The sequence below is a fragment of the Aethalodelphis obliquidens genome, unplaced genomic scaffold (genome assembly GCF_003676395.1).
Source record: "Aethalodelphis obliquidens isolate GAN/ISIS:26980383/991018 unplaced genomic scaffold, ASM367639v1 scaffold3, whole genome shotgun sequence".
Lineage (NCBI taxonomy): Eukaryota > Metazoa > Chordata > Mammalia > Artiodactyla > Delphinidae > Aethalodelphis > Aethalodelphis obliquidens.
The window spans coordinates 42947299-42969012 of NW_020837947.1; the positions used below are offsets into that span (position 1 = coordinate 42947299).

A 21714-nucleotide genomic window follows, 5' to 3' on the forward strand; every position below is an offset into this window, starting at 1 on the left:
ATCAAGCATAGAGGAGGTTGAAATTAAACACTGGATTGGAAACTATAGAGATTAAGTAAAAGTTACATACTGATTGAATTGAAAACTTCCAGCCCTCTTGCAATTCCCAGCTCCCAGATCTCCAGTGGTATTACCTAGTCAACCCAATCTACCCACCTTCCAATAGGAGAGTGGAAAATCTGTCTCTAGAGAAACAAAACGGTTTTAGAAAACATACTGAAATTTTGAGTTCCTCATAGAAAATATGGTTTTGCTGCCCAATTATCCTACAATGAAGCCCATAAGATAACAAGCCTGTACACCCATCTTCCAATCAGCTTTTTAGTGCCTGCCTCCTGAGTATTTCCAGTGTGTCAAGGATCACCAGATATATGAGGAGAGCCTCCAGTAGGAAAGAGATCAAGACAAACAAACAATAAACAAAACAAAAATGTAGACAGACATCAGAAAAAAGAAAACTTCCAAAATTATAAATCCACAGATAAGAACATTTGCTGAAACCATAAAAGAACAAAATTCTACATGAAGATGAGCAATCAAAGAACAAACAAAATTATTGTTGAGAATATAAAATATGATTGTGGAAATAAAATTTCAAAAAAATCTGAATGATAAAGGAATCTGTCTCATAGAAAATCACAGAAAATTTACTTAACAAAAGTCTTAAGCCCTATTAATGTGATATTACACTGTAAGTTTGGAATATGTAAGTAAACAAAAAAGACCAAGATTCCTAACTCTAAAGAGTTTACATTTTAGAGGAAGATTTTTTTTTAAGTTAGTATAAATAATAAACACATATTATGTTAAAAGGTGTTAAAAAATGAGAGTAAAATGTGGGGGTCTGTGGCTGGGGGATAGTGATAGATTACACTAAATACAGTAGTTAGGGTAGAGCTCATGGAACAGGTAACTTCTAAGCAAAGACTTAAAGAAGAGGGAATTAGGTAGATATTAAGCAGTGTTGTAGGGCAGTGGCTCTCAAAGTGTGGTCCATGGACCCCCTTGAAAACTTTAGGGGGTCTTTAATGCCAAAACTATTTTCATAATTATACTAACACATAATTGGCCTTTTTCATTTTGTTGACATTTGCATGAAAAATATAAAAGAAATGGTGGGTGTCATACAGAGTGAAGTAAGTCAGAAAGAGAAAAACAAATACCGTATGCTAACACATATATATGGAATCTAAAAAAAAAAAAAAAGGTTCTGATGAACCTAGGGGCAGGACAGGAATAAACATCCAGAGGTAGAGAGTGGACTTGAGGACACGGGGAGGGGGAAGGGTAAGCTGGGAAGAAGGGAAAAAGTAGCACTGACATATATACACTACCAAATGTAAAACAGATAGCTAGTGGGAAGCAGCTGCATAGCACAGGGAGATCGGCTAGGTGCTTTGTGACCACCTAGAGGGGTGGGATAGGGAAGGTGGGAGGGAGGCACAAGAAAGAGGGGATATATGTATACATATAACTGATTCACTTTGTTATACAGCAGAAACTAACGCACATTGTAAAGCAATTACACTCCAATAAAGACATTAAAAAAAAAAAGAAAGAAACGGTGGGTAAAACTATCAGCACATTTGCACAAATCAAAGCAGTTATACCAAAATGTACCACAGATCTTTGAATTCTTCATGTCCACACACTTGTAGTTAAAAGTGGGGAGGAAGAATAACCTTGAAGAAGCAGTAAAAATTACTAATTTTATTAAATCTCAACCCTTGAATATATGTCTTCTGAATATATTGTGAGATAAAATGGGGAATACACATAGAACACTTCTGAATATCAAAAAAGTAAGATGGTGATCCCCAGGAAAAACACTCATTTGAGTTACAAGCTGAAGTAGCTATTTTTTCCCATGGGAATATCATTTTTACTTAAAAGACTGTTAATCGTTACTCAGTCTTAGATATTTGGCAGACATTTTTTTTTGGAAAATAAAGTGAGCCTTTCCATTGTATATCTTTTGATTTTATGTATGTGCAAATATTGTCTAGTCAATAAAAAAAGTAATTACTAAAAAAAGAGTAAAGTCCCTTTAATCTCTAAAACTCTATAATAAGGATACTTAAAAGTTTATGTAGACAGATTCCTTAATTTTTGTATTTTACAAATACCTTACTAAAGTTTGGAGGAGGATTTTTGCCTCTACATAAATTTGAGAGGGCCCATACTGCATTTCTGGTTGTTGTAAGTCTGTTTGAATTTGTTAATAACCTGCCAAGAAAAAGAAAAAAGGAATTGTCACTTTACATTCATTTTTCCTCTTTAGCTGTTTTCTACTATCATAACATAAAAATTCTTAATATATTTTAGAAGGAATTCAAACCGACCTGGTAAAATAGGAAAAGGAATTTTTAAAAATTCATTATATTTCCAGAAACAAAAATAAACATATCACAGCTCTATTTTGAAAATTTTAAAAATATGACCTGAATGGATTCTTATAAGATATAAAACATGTTCAAAATAAAGAGTGCTATGGTAAACTGACTTATTAATTTCTATATATTTTAAAAAGAGTATATTATTAGATTACTTTTTTTAACCGTGAAAATAATACACTATACAAATTCATGAAGTAAGAACTACAGAGTCAAAGTGAATGAAGATCAGCTGTTGAGAAGAGATAGTTTGTTTTCTTTTGTTTTGTTTTAAACAGATTGCCTATCTTAGTATTTTCATCTGCAACCTGCTATCAACCTGCTAGAAGTACAGAGAACCTAGCTTTAAAAAAAAATTCTTGTTCTGGAGTGACTTCAGCAAAAATGGTAGAGAAGGGAACTCTGGGGGCCTATCCTTCCCCAAAACACCAAAAAAATTTTGCAAACTCTGTCAGAATCAACTTTATCAGAACTCTCCAAGAAACTAAAAGTTCACAATAAGCAAGTAAACTTTTAATCAGGAAGGGGCTGAAATGTGGTAGGAGAGCTTTCTGGCAATATAACTTGCCTTTGCCCAATACCCTCCACAGCCTGGAAGCAGCCTTGAAGACAAAAGCTGGAGTTCCCACTGTGAGTTCTGGTTCCAAAAGGGGCTATGGAGACTTGTTTCCAAGGAATTGTGTTTCTCTGTTTTGACCTGTCTGGGTACTCCCTGAAGGACCAATGAAGGGCTTGCCTTTGTTTTGCCTAACCAGGAACTCTCTCATTAAGATGAATGTCTGATTTGTCATCAAAAACCATGGAGGACAGAAGGCAATAATATATTTGAAGGGCTGAAAGAAAACTGTCAAAGAAGAATTCTATATCCAGCAAAATTACACTTCAAAAATGAAGGAACAACAAAAGCTGAGGAAATTCCATCACTAGTAGATCTGCTTTATAAGAATAACTATAATAACTAAAATGTCCTGAAATAAAAGGACAATAAATAATGACTCAAGGCCATATGAAGAAATAACATAACTAAAAATAACTACACAGGTAAATGTAAAAGGCAGTATTATTTTATTTTTGGTTCATAATTTCTCTTTTTTCTATGATTTAAAAGATACATACATAGAGCAATAATTACAAATCTATGCTAACAGGCACACAATGTTTAATAATGTAGCTTGTGACAACAGTAACTTATTGTACGACAGAGATGTAAAGGAACAGAGTTTTTGTATAATATTGAGACTAAATTGGTATAAATTCAAAGTTGTTGTTAGTTTAAGATGTTAGTTGTACTCCTTAGATTAACCATTAAGAATATAACTAAAAAATATACTAAGAAAGAAATGAGAAGTAAATCAATACAGTATATTACCAAAAAAAAGAAAAATCAATTAAACACAAAAGAAGGCAAGAAGGAAGGAACTGAGGAACAAAAAAAGATTTAAGCCATAAGACACATAGAAAACAACAAAATGGTAGAAGTACTTCCCCATCAGTATTTACACTGAATGTAAATGGACTAAACTCTTGACTTAGAATTAAAAGGCAATGACTGGCAGCATGCATTTAAAAAAAACAGAAATAAACAAAAACAATTCATGAACCATCTGTAATGCACTCACAAGACACTCCTTTTATTTATTTATTTATTTTAATTTTTGTGTGTGTGTGTGGTACGCAGGCCTCTCACTGTTGTGGCCTCTCCCGCTGCAGAGCACAGGCTCTGGACTCGCAGGCTCAGCGGCCATGGCTCACGGGCCCAGCCGCTCCGCGGCATGTGGGATCTTCCCGGACTGGGACACGAACGTGTGTCCCCCACATCAGCAGGCGGACTCTCAACCACTGCACCACCAGGGAAGCCCAAGACACTCATTTTAGATTCAAAGATACAAACAGGTTGAAAGTGAAAGGGTGGCAGAAACATTCCATGCAAGTAATAATCCAAAGAGAGCCAGGGGAGCTATACTAGCATGAGAAAAATGGATTTAAGTCAAAAATTGTTTAAGAGATAAAGAAGAACATTATATATTGATAAGAATGACAATCCATCATGAAGTTATAACACATAGCAACAGAGCAAGCATACAAAGCAAAAATTGACAGAATTGAAGGGAGAAATAGACAGCTATAGAATCATTGTTAAAAACCTCAATATAGGGCTTCCCCAGTGGTGCAGTGGTACACTCCATGTTAGATCACAAAGCAAATCTGATATATTTTCAAAGATTGAAATCATATAGAGCACAACAAAATGAAACAAAAAATCACTAAAAGAAGGAAAATTGGAAAATGCACAAATATGCGGAAATTAAGTAACATACTCTTACACAACCAATGGGTCAAAAAAACTTCCAAGGAAATTAGGAAATACTTCGAAATAAATGAAAATGAAAACCCAACATGCTAAAACCTACAGAATGCAGTGAAAGCTCAGAGGAAAAATTATAGCTGAAAACACCTACATGAAAAAAGAAGATCTCAAAAAAATATAACATAAACCTTCATCTTAATTAAGAAACTAAAAAAATTAGAGCAAACAAAACCCCAAGCTAGCAGAAGGAAGGCAATAATAAAGAGCAGAAATAAATGAAATAGAGAAGAGAAAAACACTAGAGAAAATGAACTAAATCAAAAGTTGATTCTTTGAAAGAAAAATCAACAAAATAAACAAACTTTTACCTAGACTGACAAAGAAAAAAAGACTTAAATTAGGAATGAAAGTGGGGATATTACTACTTATCTTTCAGAAATACAAATAATTATAAGAGAATACTATGAACAATTGTAAGCCAACAAACTGGATAACCTAGAAGAAATGAACAATTTCTCAGAAACACATAAACTACCATGACTCAAGATGAAACAGAAAATCTAAATAGATACATAACAATAAAAGATACTGAACCAGTAATCAAAAACTTTCCAATAAAGAAAAGTCCAGCACAAGACAGCTTCACTGGTTAAGTTCTACTAAACATTAAAGAAATCCTTCTCAAACTCCTCCAGGAAATAGAACATTCCTACCATTTTCTTTTTTACATCTTTATTGGAGTATAACTGCTTTACAATGGTGTGTTAGTTTCTGCTTTATAACAAAGTGAATCAGTTATACATATATATATGTTCCCATATCTCTTCCCTCTTCCGTCTCCCTCCCTCCCACCCTCCCTATTCCACCCCTCTAGGTGGTCACAAACCACCAAGCTGATCTCCCTGTGCTATGCAGCTGCTTCCCACTAGCTTATCTTTTACATTTGGTAGTGTATATATGTCCATGCCACTCCCTTGCTTTGTCACAGCTTACCCTTCCCCCTCCCCATATCCTCAAGTTCATTCTCTAGTAGGTCTCTGTCTTTATTCCTGTCTTACCCCTAGGTTCTTCATGACATTTATTTCCTTAAATTCCATATGTATGTGTTAGCATATGGTATTTGTCTTCCTCTTTCTGACTTACTTCACTCTGTATGACAGACTCTAGGTCCATCCACCTCATTACAAATAGCTCAGTTTCATTTCTTTTTATGGGTGAATAATATTCCATTGTATATATGTGCCACATCTTCTTTATCCATTCATCCGAAGATGTACACTTAGGTTGTTTTCATCTCCTGGCTATTGTAAATAGAGACACAATAAACATTTTGGTACATGACTCTTTTTGAATTATGGTTTTCTCAGGGTATATGCCCAGTAGTGGGATTGCTGGGTCATACGGTAGTTCTATTTGTAGTTTTTTAAGGAACCTACATACTGTTCTCCATAGTGGCTGTACCAATTCACATTCCCACCAGCAGTGCAAGAGTGTTCCCTTTTCTCCGCACCCTCTCCAGCATTTATTGTTTCTAGATTTTTTGATGATGGCCATTCTGACCGGTGGGATATGATATCTCATTGTAGTTTTGATTTCCATTTCTCTAATGATTAATGATGTTGAGCATTCTTTCATGTGTTTGTTGGCACTCTGTATATCTTCTTTGGAGAAATGTCTATTTATGTCTTCTGCCCATTTCTGGATTGGGTTGTTCGTTTTTCTGTTATTGAGCTGCATGAGCTGCTTGTAAATTTTAGAGATTAATCCTTTGTCACTTGCTTCATTTGCAAATATTTTCTCCCATTCTGAGGGCTGTCTTCTGGTCTTGTTTATGATTTCCTTTGCTGTGCAAAGCTTTTAAGTTTCATTAGGTCCCATTTGTTTATTTTTGTTTTTATTTCCATTTCTCTAGGAGGTGTGTCAAAAAGGATCTTGCTGTGGTTTATGTCATAGAGTGTTCTGCCTATGTTTTCCTCTAAGAGTTTGAAAGTTTCTGGCCTTACATTTAGGTCTTTAATCCATTTTGATCTTATTTTTGTGTATGGTGTTAGGGAGTGATCTAATCTCATACTTTTACATGTACCTGTCCAGTTTTCCCAGCACCACTTATTGAAGAGGCTGTCCTTTCTCCACTGTACATTCCTGCCTCCTTTATCAAAGATAAGGTGACCATATGTGTGTGGGTTTATCTCTGGGCTTTCTATCCTGTTCCATTAATCTATATTTCTGTTTTTGTGCCAGTACCATACTGTCTTGATTACTGTAGCTTTGTAGTATAGTCTGAAGTCTGGGAGCCTGATTCCTCCAGCTCCGTTTTTCTTTCTCAAAATTGCTTTGCCTATTCGGGGTCTTTTGTGTTTCCATACAAACTGTGAAATTGGAGGACGATGTTGGCTGTGGGTTTGTCATATATGGCCTTTATTATGTTGAGTAAAGTTCCCTCTATGTGTACTTTCTGCAGGGTTTTTATCATAAATGGGTGTTGAATTTTGTTGAATGCTTTCTCTGCATCTATTGAGATGACCATATGGTTTTTCTCCTTCAATTTCTTAATGTGGTGTATCACATTGATTGATTTGTGTATATTGAAGAATCTTTGCATTCCTGGTATAAACCCCACTTGATCATGGTGTATGATCCTTTTAATGTGCTGTTGGATTCTGTTTCCTACTATTTTGTTGAAGATTTTTGCATCTATGTTCATCAGTGATATTGGCCTGTAGTTTCCTTTCTATGTGACATCCTTGTCTGGTTTTGGTATCAGGGTGATGGTGGCCTCGTAGAATGAGTTTGGGAGTGTTCCTCACTCTGCTATATTTTGGAAGAGTTTGAGAAGGATAAGTCTTAGCTCTTCTCTAAATGTTTGATAGAATTCGCCTGTGAAGCCATCTGGTTCTAGGCTTTTGTTTGTTGGAAGATTTTTAATCACAGTTTCAATTTCAGTGCTTGTGATTGGTTGGTTCATATTTTCTATTTCTTCCTTATTCAGTCTTGGCAGGTTGTGCATTTCTAAGAATTTGTCCATTTCTTCCAGGGTGTCCATCTTATTGGCATAGAGTTGCTTGTAGTAATCTCTCATGATCTTTTGTATTTCTGCAGTGTCAGTTGTTACTTCTCCTTTTTCATTTCTAATTCTATTGATTTGAGTCTTCTCCCTTCTTTTCTTGATGAGTCTGGCTAATGGTTTATCAATTTTGTTTATCTTCTCAAAGAACCAGCTTTTAGTTTTATTGATCTTTGCTATCGTTTCCTTCATTTCTTTTTCATTTATTTCTGATCTGATTTTTATGATTTCTTTCCTTCTGCTAACTTTGGGGGTTTTTTGTTCTTCTTTCTCTAATTGCTTTAGGTGCAAGGTTAGGTAGTTTATTCGAGATGTTTCCTGTTTCTTAAGGTAGGATTGTATTGCTATAAACTTCCCTCTTAGAACTGCTTTGGCTGCATCCAAAAGGTTTTGGGTCATTGTGTCTCCATTGTCATTTGTTTCTAGGTATTTTTTGATTTCCTCTTTGATTTCTTCAGTGATCACTTCGTTATTCAGTAGTGTATTGTTTAGCCTCCATGTGTTTGTATTTTTTACAGATCTTTTCCTATAATTTATATCTAGTCTCATAACATTGTGGTCAGAAAAGATACTTGATACAATTTCAATTTTCCTAAATTTACCAAGGTTTGCTTTGGGACCCAAGATATGATCTATCCTGGAGAATGTTCCATGAGCACTTGAGAAAAATGTGTATTCTGTTGTTTTTGGATGGAATGTCCTATAAATATCAATTAAGTCCATCTGTTTAATGTATCATTTAAAGCTTGTGTTTCCTTATTTATTTTCATTTTGGATGATCTGTCCATTGGTGAAAGTGGGGCGTTAAAGTCCCCTACTATGAATATGTTACTGTCGATTTCCCCTTTTATGGCTGTTAGTATTTGCCTTATGTATTGAGGTGCTCCTATGTTGGGTGCATAAATATTTACAATTGTTATCTCTTTTTCTTGGGTCGATCCCTTGATCATTATGTAGTGTCCTTCTTTGTCTCTTCTAATAGTCTTTATTTTAAAGTCTATTTTGTCTGATATGAGAATTGCTACTCCAGCTTTCTTTTGGTTTCCATTTGCATGGAATATCTTTTTCCATCCCCTCACTTTCAGTCTGTACATGTCTCTAGGTCTGAAGTGGGTCTCTTGTAGACAGCATATACATAGGTCTTGTTTTTGTATCCATTCAGCCAGTCTGTTTCTTTTGGTGGGAGCATTTAATCCATTTACATTTAAGGTAATTATCAATATGTATGTTCCTCTTCCCACTTTCTTAATTGTTTTGGGTTTGCTATTGTAGGTCTTCCCTTCTCTTGTGTTTCTTGACTAGAGAAGATCCTTTAGCATTTGTTGTAAAGCTGGTTTGGTGGTGCTGAACGCTCTCAGCTTTTGCTTGTCTGTAAAGGTTTTAATTTCTCCATCAAATCTGAATGAGTTCCTTGCTGGGTAGAGTAATCTTGGTTGTAGGTTTTTCTCCTTCATCACTTTAAATATGTCCTGCCAGTCCCTTCTGGATTGCAGAGTTTCTGCTGAAAGATCAGCTGTTAACCTTATGGGGATTCAAGGGAATTATTTTTATTTGTTTTTCGCTTGCTGCTTTTAATATGTTTTCTTTGTATTTAATTTTTGACAGTTTGATTAATATGTGTCTTGGTGTGTTTCTCCTTGGATTTATCCTGTATGGGACTCTGTGCTTCCTGGACTTGATTAACTATTTCTTTTCCCATATTTGGGAAGTTTTCAACTATAATCTCTTCAAATATTTTCTCAGTCCCTTTCTTTTTCTCTTCTTCTTCTGGAACCCCTATAATTCGAATGTTGGTGCGTTTAATGTTGTCCCAGAGGTCTCTGAGACCGTCCTCAGTTCTTTTCATTCTTTTTTCTTTATTCTGCTCTGCAGTAGTTATTTCCACTATTTTACCTTCCAGGTCACTTATCCGTTCTTCTGCCTCAGTTATTCTGCTATTGATCCCTTCTAGAGTATTTATAATTTCATTTATTGTGTTTTTCATTGTTGCCCGTTTCATCTTTAGTTCTTCCAGATTCTTGTTAAATGTTTCTTGCATTTTCTCTATTCTATTTCCAAGATTTTGGATCATCTTTACTATCATTATTCTGAATTCTTTTTCAGGTAGACTGCCTATTTCCTCTTCATTTGTTAGATTTGGTGGGTTTTTATCTTGCTCCTTCATCTGCTGTGTGTTTTCCTGTCTTCTCATTTTGCTTATCTTACTGTGTTTGGGGTCTCCTTTTTGCAGGCTGCAGGTTCATAGTTCCCGTTGTTTTTGGTGTCTGTCCCCAGTGGCTAAAGTTGGTTCAGTGGGTTGTGTAGGCTTCCTGGTGGAGGGGACTAGTGCCTGTGTTCTTGTGGATGAGGCTGGATCTTGTCTTTCTGGTGGGCAGGTCCACGTCTGGTGGTGTGTTTTGGGGTGTCTGTGGACTTATTATGATTTTAGGCAGCCTCTCTGCTCATGGGTGGGGTTGTGGTCCTGTCTTGTTAGTTGTTTGTCATAGAGTGTGCAGCACTGTAGCTTGCTGGTCGTTGAGTGAAGCTGGTTGTTGATGTTGAGATGGTGATCTCTGGGAGATTTTCGCCATTTGATATTATGTGCAGCTGGGAGGTCTCTTGTGGACTAGTGTCCGGAAGTTGGCTCCCCCACCTCAGAGGCACAGCTCTGACTCCTGGCTGCAGCACCAAGGGCCTTTCATCCACACGGCTCAGAATAAAAGGGAGAAAAAGAAGGAAGGAAGGAAGGAAGGAGATAAAAGAAAATAAAGTAAAATAAAGTTATTAAAATAAAAAAATATTAAGAAAAAAAAATTTTTTAAGTAAAAAAAACCAAAAACTGACGGATAGAACCCTAAGACAAATGGTGAAAGCAAAGCTATATAGACAAAATCTCACACAGAAGCATACACATACACACACTCACAAAAAGAGGAAAAGGGGAAAAAATAATAAATCTTGCTCTCAAAGTCCACCTCCTCAATTTGGGATGATTCGTTGTCTATTCATGTATTACACAGATGCAGGGTACATCAAGTTGATTGTGGGTATTTAATCCGCTGCTCCTGAGGCTGCTGGGAGAGATTTCCCTTTCTCTTCTTTGTTCGCACAGCTCCCGGGGTTCAGCTTTGGATTTAGCCCCACCTCTGCGTGTATGTCGCCAGAGGGCGTCTGTTCTTCGTTCATATAGGACGGGGTTAAAGGAGCCACTGATTCGGTGGCTCCGGATCACTGAGGCAGGGGGAGGGAGGGGTATGGAATGCGGGGTGAGCCTGTGTTGGCAGAGGCCAGCGTGACGTTGCACCAGCCTGAGGCACGCCGTGTGTTCTCCCGGGGAAGTTGTCCCTGGATCCCGGGACCCTGGCAGTGGCGGGCTTCACAGGCTCCTCAGAAGGGGGTTGTGGAGAGTGACCTGTGCTGGCACACAGGCTTCTTGGTGGCGGCAGCAGCCCCCTTAGCATCTCATGCCCATCTCTGGGGGTCCGCGCTGTTAGCCGCGGCTCACACCCGTCTCTGGAACTCCTTCAAGCAGCACTCTTAATCCCCTCTCCTCGCGCACCAGGAAACAAAGAGGGAAGAAAGTCTCTTGCTTCTTTGGCAGGTCCGGACTTTTTCCCGGACTTCCTCCCCGCTAGCCGTGGTGCACTAACCCCTTCCGGCTGTGTTCACACCACCAGTCCTCTTCCTGCACTCCGACCGAAGCCTGAGCCTCAGCTCACAGCCCCGCCCGCCCCAGTGGGTGAGCAGACAAGCCTCTCGGGCTGGTGAGTGCTGGTCGGCACCGATCCTCTGTGCGGAAATCTCTCCACTTTGTCCTCTGCACCCCTGTGGCTGTGCTCTCCTCTGCGGCTCCGAAGCTTCCCCCCTCCTCCACCCACTGTCTCCGCCCGCAAAGGGACTTCTAGTGTGTGGAAACCTTTCCTCCTTCACGGCTCCCTCCCACTGGTGCAGGTCCTGTCCCTATTCTTTTGCCTCTGTTTATTCTTTTTTCTTTTGCCCTACTCAGGTACGTGGGGAGTTTCTTGCCTTTTGGGAGGTCTGAGGTCTTCTGCCAGCGTTCAGTAGGTGTTCTGTAGGAGTTGTTCCACGTGTAGATGTATTTCTGATGTATCTGTGGAGAGGAAGGTGATCTCCACGTGTTAGTCTTCCGCCATCTTTCCCCGGCCCGCCGTCTCCACAACTGTCGCAGCTTTGGCCGCTGGGGCCCCTCCAGATCCGGCAGCCTCAGTGAGGCCGCCCTTCCCTCGGGCTCCGGGGCAGTTCTGTGACAGTGGAGGAAAGAGACCCCAAGCTGCGAGTTCCAGCTGTGCCCTACCTTGTTTTATGAGGCCAGCATTACCCTGATATCAAAGCCAAAGACACCACAAGTATGTATGTATATTCCTAGTAGATACGAAAGATCTTTAACACAATTCTAGGAAACTGAATCCAGCAACGTATTAGAAGGATTATACACTATGAACTAATGGGATTTATCCCAGGAATGCGAAGATGATCCAATGAACAATAGCAAACAATATAATACACCACAGTAATAGCATGAAGGAAAAAAACATGTGATGGTGTCAGTTGACACAGAAAAAGCATTTAACAGATCCCAACACCTTTTCATGATAAAAACATTCAACAACCTAGGAATATAAGGAAACCACCTCAATGATAAAGGTTATTTATGAAAAACCCACAGCTAACATCATTCTCAATGGTGAAAGAGTGATAAAAAACAAGACAAAGATACCTGCTTTTGCCACTTTTATGCAACGCTGTACTGGAAGCTCTAGCCAGAGCAATCAGGCAATAAAAAGAAATAAAAGGCATCCAAATTGGAATGGAAGGACTATCACTATTCACAGGTGACATGACCTTATATATAGAAATCCAAAAAAATCCACAAAATAACTAATAGTGCTAATAAATGAATACAACAATGGTGCAGGATACAAGATCAACACACAAAAATCAACTGTATTTCCATACATTGGGTACTGAACAAGTCAAAAAATCCAAGAAATAACTGCATCTAAAATTGCATCAAGGAGAATAAAATACTTAAAGATGAAATTTAACCAAGACCTGTACAATAAAAACTATGAAATATTGTTGAAGAAATTAATGAATACTTAATTATATTAAAAGATATCGCATGTTCACAGATGGAAGACTTGATTTTGTTACAACAGAAATACTCCACAAAGTGATGTGATATACAGGTTCAATGCAATCGCTATCAAAATGCCAATGGTATTTTTTAGAAATGGAAAAGTGAGGCATCAAATCTGCATGGAATTACAAGGAAACTTGAACAGCTAAAACAACATGGAAAAAAAATTTGAAGGTAAACTGAAGGACTCACACCTCCTGATTTCAAAACTTACCATAAAAGCTACAGTAATCAAAACAGTTACTGGCATAAGGACAGACGTACAGATCAATGGAACAGAATGTAAGAATCCAGAAATAAACTCACACATGGATGGTCAACTCATATCCACCAAGGGTGTCAAGACCATTCAATGAGGAAAGAACAGTCTCTTCAACCAATCATGCTGGAACAAGTGGATGTCCACATATACCTCATGTCATATTAAAAAAATAGCTCTAGATGGATCAAAAATGCAAATATAAGAGATAAAACTATAAAACTCTTATTAGAAGAAAACAAAAGGGTTTCATGAACCTAGATTTGGCAATGGTTTCTTACAAATGACACCAAAAACATAAGCAACAAACGAAAAAAATAGATAAGTTGGACTTCATCAAAATTAAAAACTTTGTGAATCAAGGAAATTATCAAGAGTGAAAAGGCAACCCAGAGAATGCAAAAAATATTTAAAAATCATATACCTGACAAGAATCTATCCAGAATATATGAAGAATTCTTATAACTCAACAACAAAAAGACAAATAACTGAATTTAAAAATATGCAAAGGAGTTAGATATTTCTCCAAAGAAGATACACAAATAGCCAACAAATGTATGAAAAGATGTTCAGTGTCATTAGGAAATGCAAATCAAAGCAAAATGAGATACCACCTCACATCCACTAGGATGGCTTAAATCAGAATAACAGACAAATGTTGGTGACAAAGTGGAGAAACTGGAACCCTCACACACTGCTGGTGGAAATGTAGAATGGTGCAGCTACTGTGGAAAAAGTTTGGTGGTTCCTGAAAAGTTAAAGATAGCGTTACTACATTACCCAGCAATTCCACTGGTAGGTAATATGTAAAAAGAATTGAAAACTGGTGTTCAAACAAAAACTTGTACACGAACCTTCATAGGAGTACTATTCACAGTAGTCAAAAGGTGGGAATAATCCAAATGACCATCAACTGACGAATGTACCACAAAATGTGGTACATCCATACAATGGAATATTATTTAGCTATAAGAAGAACAAAGTATTGATACATGCTACCATATGAATGAACCCTGAAAACCATATGGTAAGTGAAAGAAGCCAGACACAAAAGGTCACACACTATAATGATTTCATTTATATGAAATATCCAGAATAGGTAAATACATAAAGACAGAAAGAAGATTAGTGATTTCCAAGGACTGAGGCACTGGAAAAAGGGGATGTGACTGCTTAATGGGTATTGGGGTTTTGTCTGGGGTGATAAAAAGTTCTAGAACTAGATAGTGGTTATGATTGCAAAACACTATGAATGTACTTACTGGCAGTAAATTGTATACTTTAAAATGGCAAATTTTATACTGTGTATATTTTATCACACACACAAAAAATATGTTCTAAAGGTTTTCCTATAAACAGTCTTTGAAGCCTCCTAAAACCATAACTCATTTAGAAATAAATTAGTTACACTGATTTTCTATATCAGGGGTTGACAAACTTTTTCAGTAAATACTTTTGGCTTCACAGGCCTTTCTCTGTTGCAACTATGAACTCTGTTGATGTAGCATGAAAGCAACTATAGACATTAAGTAAGCAAACTGATGTGACTGTGTTCCAATAAAATTTAATTTTCAAAAACAGGGGACAGGCCAAATTTGGCCTGAACACTGTAGTTGGCCAAGCTGTGATGTATACTATTTTTCTTCACTTGTATTAATGGGATTATTATGAGAAATTGCAAATCTTTTCTTGTCCAGATTTGCTGTATTATAAATTAAAGTTGAATTAAATTAAAACAACAAAGCTATATCAGTATAGAAAGTCCATAGACGCAAAAGGCTTATATTTACTGAGAATAAAACAAATTGAAACTCCCCAAGGCAGAATTGATAAAACCATATTATATTAATAGAAATTTTATGTATACTTAAGCATTAGCTAAATATGAATTTTAGTGTGAACTACAGATTATCCATCATCTTTTTTAAGTTAATACCATTTTTCCTTTTGACCAACTACAGTGAGAACATCTGGCAGCTAACTTGACATTACTTCCTTTTTACGACCTTTCTCAATTTTTTAATGAACCTTTGAAACTTTCTAAACCTACTCTTTTTCTGAAATTTATTATGTTTATAACCAGGACTACATAGCTGGGTACTATTTGTCATTAGTTTTTTTTTTTAGTTTGGTTTCTTTATTCATAATTAAAAGCTCCTTAGAACATTTAAAGGGATTAGAACTAATAAATACTTACTGCTTAATAAACCATTACCAACTTGAGATATTAACAAATAATAAAATGACCTAGAGACAGAGAGCAAAAGTGAAAAGAGAAACAAAGTGCTCACAGTTAATCTACAAACCATATAATCAGGCCAAAAAAGTCTCAAATTGAAAATTTAAGAGATGTTTTTAATAGTATGAACTTCAAAATAACTCTGATATTGAACCCTGAATCAGTGTTTTCCTTCATGGCTCAACTAAATTCTCAAATACCATAAAGCTTAACTCTGGATAAGCCCAAAGTAAATGAAATCACAAGTGGTTCAGTGGCCTCCACATAGTAGGTACTCAATGTTAGTTGAGTGAAATGATGCTGAGAAATCCATTTTGTCCATGGAAAGTTATATTCCCTAAAATAATAAAATATCTTTTACAAAATCATATCTAAAAATTTATTCTTCCTATCCAATTTCTCAGTTTGGAAAGGATGGAGAATGGGCTAGAAATGATAAGAGTAAAATTTTCCCTTTCAATTAGTTTTTCCTTTTTCACTATTTACCACTGGCATTTAGCCTAAATAAAAATCCTCTTAGTAAATGATAACCAACATAGATAAAGAAACCTATCTTTCAAATAATTTTATGTCATTTCTGTAAAGAACCTTACATTACAGGGTAATGTCTTTTTTAAAAAAAGTATAAGGTATTTGAAAAAGAAACCACTAGCTAAGTCATTTTAAGTAAAATTCTAATTCTGAAAGAAAACTCTTTGTTCTCTGAACATTTCAAAATCAAATATGAAAACCTGACACCCTCAATACATCATCTGTTCATGTATTAAATACTCCCTGCTTTAGCAACTTTTATTGTATTAAAAACTACTACTTATCCTTGTTTTGTAGAATAATTATATTAGCAGAGTAAGCATCAAGTAAGCAAGGACCACTGTGAAGTGTGGCTTAAGAGAACATAAAAGACAGATATGATACAATTGGAAAATTTTTGTTGTTGTTAGTTTTACGTACTTTCAAGCTATTTCAGGCTTGGATAAACATAAGCGAAATTTAAAAGTATCATTGAAGAACTTAATTGTGTATGTAGTAATATAGTGTAGAAAACAGTCTGCTTTTCCCAAAGTAGTATTTAATCATGATAACTTAAAGTACTTACTCTAAAAGAGGTGGAAGTATTTCACAATTCAAAACAAAATCTCTGCATTCTGCATTGTCACCAGCAATATTACCAAGTGCCCAAACAGCCTTAGAAAAATAAGAAAAAAAGATTCTTTTATGACAATATCTTAAATAAGATGCTCTCTCTTAAGAATGAGATTTTAGTGTAGAAGGAAAAAAGTGATAGTTTTCAAGATGTTAAAACAAAACATGCTAGTAGGAAACAAGAAAGGAAAACTTTAAAAGTACCTTTAGTAATATTTTTAGTCAAATTGAAGCATAGGGCATTTAAAAACTTTTTCTTACATTCTAGTGAAATGTTTATTCTGTTCAACAAAGAGATAGTTTGTCTACTCTGAATCTACATGGAGAGACAAAATAGAGTTGACCCTTGAACAATGAGGGGGTGAGGGGCACCAAGCCCTGCACAGTCGAGAATCCATGTATAACTTTACAGTTGGCCCTCCTTATCCAAGGTTCTGCATTTGCAGATTCAACCAACCTCAGACTGCATAGTACTGTAGTACGTATTTATTACAAAAAATCCATGTGTAAGTGAACCGCACAGTTCAAACCTGTTGTTGTTCAAGGGTCAACTGTATATCTATATTTAGTGAATCTTCCAATTACCTATGCTAGAGGTTTGCTCCTATGCCAAGGAATCCACTCACTGGGAAGGGACTGACTTGTAAAAGAAAAAAGGAAGGACAGACAAAGCATAGGAAAGGAAGGTAAAGCTAATGTGAGAATTGGCTTGAATTGATGCTTGAAAATAAGTTTAGAGTTAGTCCAGCTTAAATAAATGGTAGTAAAAGATTATTCAAATATTAAATTTCAATTAGATGAGAAATTACACAGATGCAAATGATCATTATATTCTCATTTCAAGCTTTTCATATAAGTATAAAAGTAGACATTAAGTTACTTTTTCAATTGGGAAAATTTTATTTTAACATCTAAAATATGCATTAATATTTTTAACATCTACTCTAGACCTACGCTTATTGTCTATTTTTTTAAGAAAAATTTTTTAAAGTGACATTTTGCAACCTGTGAAGTATTTAGTTGGTGGGGATATAAATTTGTTAACATTTTTGGAAGTCTACTTTGAAATATGTAATAAGAAATTTTAAATTTTTTCTTTGACTGAGTAAAGTCATTTTTCCCTAATGAAATAATCGCGGTACATATATATGTCAAGTCATATTAATATCAAGACCGATATACAATGATGTTCATCACAATATTATTAACACTAATAAGCTAGAAATAACTCAAATGTACAACTATTGAGGAATAGATAAATTATGGTACCTACCTGAATGGATAATGAGTAATCAGTAAAATTTTCTTGGAAGAATAATTAATGCTGTATGCAAAGGCTCTCAATACTAGTGTTAAGTGGGAAAAAAATATACACATAAAAATATAAATATAAACAAACAGATGGAATGGTAGAGAGATCTACAGATCAATTTGCATGAAAATGATCCAAAACAAAAATATAAAAACATTCGACTTTCTCTGGATGGAACAAATTATATGTGATTAAATTTTCCCTGTTACAACAACTATGAGAAAGTTTAATCTAAAATGGTTCATTCAAAATAATGTGATATATTAAAAAGAAACAATGAAATAATCTACATACATGCAAAGAACAAGGAATCAGACTGGCCCAGGTTTAAAACCTGGTTCAGCCATTCACTGTGACTTTGGGTAGATTACTAACTTTTCTGGGTCTCACTCAGTATGCTCTTTTATAAATGGGAATAGTAATTCCCAATAGCTGAGATCCCATGTTTACAAAACCCAGGATTATGCCTAAGACAGTTCATTCTTCCTTCCTTCTAATTTGACAGTAAATAGAAATTATTGTATTCTAATAAATGTAAAACACAGGCAACTTGGTAAAACTGAATTTCAAACCATAATCGCAAATGGTACTTTCAAGAGAAAGTTAAAATCTAGTAGATATAATAGGTCAAATTAGAAATGTTACCTGTTCTTGAACATCTTCATGCTCTGAATTAAGAAGTTTGATAAAAATTGGAACAGCCCCAGTTTCAATCACTACTTTGGTATGTAGAAAAGTTCCAGATGCTATATTAGTTAATGCCCATGCAGCTTCAAACTAAGGAAAAATAAAAGTAGAATAAATGAAAGCACCCAAAAAATGTCAGAAAGGGGAAGAAAGGAAGAAGAGAGGGAGTAAAGACTTAGCTGAACAAATCGGAGAGAAAGACTGACTTACGATTAATAAGATTTAATGTGAAATCAGATTTGATAGGTAAAAATGCTTTATTTTAAAAAAAGGACTCTTCAATCTGGAAAAATAAGAACTGAGAAGAATATAATAAAATTTACAAATCATGAGCAATAAATGAACACATTTGAATTTATAATTCATAAAACTCCTAATGTTTACAATTAGGGAGCCAGGTATTCTAAAGCAAGCAGTGCAAAAATAAATGAGACACTACTTAATAGAGTAATAGTATACCTATGGAACTTAGAATCATAAAAGGTATTTTTGTTTCCCTAGGCATCATCTAGTCCTAACCTCCTCACTTAAGAAATAAGAAAATTATAAGTCCAGACATTTAGGTGATTTGTTCAAGGTCAAAGAGTTCATTATTAGCAGATATCTTTTAAAACATGTGCAGGCCAAAGAAAATTTGTTTGTGGGCCAATCTGGCATGTAGGCCCCCAGTTTGAGGCCTCTCTATTAGATCAATGTTTCGAACTAGCATATTTCATATGAACTTGGATAATATGGCACAGCATATAGCTGCCCCAAGAGCATACTGCTGAATTTCATTAGGTTTCAAGTGTAATGATTAATAAACACTCAAATCACCAATATTCTTCTTGAATACTGCATGCTCTCTGCACATGTTATTCTCACAACCTGAAATTAATTTTCCTTTTTTCAGCCTATTAAACTCTCATTCACCCTCAAGACTAGCCATGCGACACTACTAAACCAAAAAAACCCCAGATAAGTTGCCATGTTCTCTGTGCTCCCAAAGCACTCTGTATATTGTTTTGCTAGCATTAACTGTACTATGGTATCACAGATCTGTTTGTGTGTTTGTCTCCCCCAACAGAGTGAAGAATTTCTGCAGAGAGGGACAATATCTTACTCAATTTTTTAACTACAATGCCTTATACAATGTATTGCTTAAACTAACACTCAATTTTATTCATTCATATTCACTCATTTCTTCTTTCAATCACTTAGAATTAAAGAGCCAAATAAAAAACTAGTTATCAGGAGGTTTAGGTTTTAGTCTGGACTCAGAGCTTATGAATAAGGCAAATGGACTAGATCATGATCTCCCGTCCTTTCAGTACTATCACCTAAAGACTCTGAATGCTAATTGACAATAAGACTATACTATGGATAAAAGGGTCTTTTCCTCAGACACCCTTGTTGTAAACATTCTCAACAATTTTTCAGCATAAAGCTCATGATGGTTAATAGTCACAGGTTCAACACATTCCTTTGCTTACAACTAGATGTGAGGACCTTTCCCAAATTACTCAGATAAGTGGAACACAATTCTAAGTTGTAATTTCAACAACTATTACTCAAATATTAGTAAAAGTCCTCCATGACCAACAAGAGCATTGAGAAATTAGGTGTAGGTCTTGTGCAATTCCTGATAGATATAATTCCACCCTGTACACTTAAGAATATTTATAGCAATGAAAGTCAGGAAGAACAATCTTAAACAGTAAAATACCTGCAAACTTCAGTAATTTACTATTAGTAGCCAATTATTTGGAAGACATCTTACAATTTTCACTATAGTATAACTGAGAAGCAATGCTCTTTAGGACAAACTTAACGTTGGTCACATTTTAAGTAGATTATACTGATTCGTTCTTTTTTCAAAAAAAGAACTAATCAATCAGATTAAAATGTTTTAAGAGGTACAAGAGTTTATACTAAAAAGTTACAACTTTAGTTAGCTAAGAGCCAAAAAAATTTAACCATTAAATTAACATTTTGATTTATGGTTTTCTAAAACAAAAGTTATTAAAGGTTGACAACTACAAAATTTTTCTTAACATTAGGAATGATTTTATATATTTTTCCCAAAATTGTTTAATAACAGTTCCTAGAAAAAATTAGCATTGCAACCTTGACCAAGGCAAGACAGGAAGCACCACCTTTAATTGCCAAGTATTTACTGAATGCTTACAATATACTCAGTACTGTAGAAGCTGCTTTCACTAGACACATTAATCCTATGTCATTTCTGGAAAAAGATTAAGAAAGTAAAATACAGAACTCACTTGTAATGTACAATTTTCATTTCTTTCAAGAAATTTTACAAATCTCTGCACAACTCCTGGTTTCTGTATAACTTGATCAATTGGTGGATTAGGTTCTGAAAATTAAAAAATAATTAAGTTATTACATAGACACAAAAACACAATGATCTGGACCCTATGCCAATTAACAGGGCACATAAAATAACTCTTTCCTAGGTTTCACTGATCCAGTTTAAAACCCTTAGCTGGATGTAGCTGAAGAAAATAAACGTTCTCATAATTGCAATGTTTACTGCAAAAAAAAAAAAAAAAAGCAAATTGTTTTTCATTACCATAATGATAAGAAAATTTTAAAATATTTCCTATACAAATATTTATAATTCATAAATTGAATGCTATTTAGGAGGTCACCTTCACAATATGGGAATATTTCAGTCCAATACTCAAAATACCAATCGAAGGATAAAGTGTCTTCTAATTCTTCATAAATATACTCCAATTTCCAGGGATGTCTCTTTCACTATCAACCACGAATTGCCTAATGTCTTTCAGCTAGATAGGTTCTATTTTGTCAGGGTATTATTTATTATTTACAAAAATGCTATTGAAGTACCTAGAATTCTTGATAAATTCTCATGAAATGCTGAGGACTTTTGAGAATCATAAAATCTCTAAGAAATTTTAAAACAAAGATATGTAAATTGAAAACAAAGATATTTCTGGGACTTCCCTGGCGGTCCAGAGGTTAAGACTCTGCGCTTCCAATGCAGTGGGCACGGGTTCAATCCCTGGTTGGGGAACTAAGATCCCACATGCTGCGGGGCACAGCCAAAACAAAACAAAGATATTTCAGCTCCCAATAATATAAGTACCAAGAATTCTTTCTCCTCCCTTGGCTTCAGCAACAAATACACTCTTGTGGTTCTCCA

General features: G+C 35.5%; 1 protein-coding gene across 1 annotated transcript in view; it reads right to left on the minus strand.

Annotated features, from left to right (window-relative positions):
* Positions 1 to 21714, minus strand: part of KPNA5 (karyopherin subunit alpha 5) — a 49000-nt gene that overhangs the window by 16766 nt on the left and 10520 nt on the right. Inside the window, exons 5-8 of the mRNA XM_027087909.1 lie at positions 20807 to 20901; positions 18504 to 18635; positions 16500 to 16588; positions 2127 to 2226 (exon numbers count right to left, since the gene is read on the minus strand). Coding sequence (XP_026943710.1) covers positions 2127 to 2226; positions 16500 to 16588; positions 18504 to 18635; positions 20807 to 20901 — 416 coding nt within the window. The remainder of the gene's footprint in view (positions 1 to 2126; positions 2227 to 16499; positions 16589 to 18503; positions 18636 to 20806; positions 20902 to 21714) is intronic.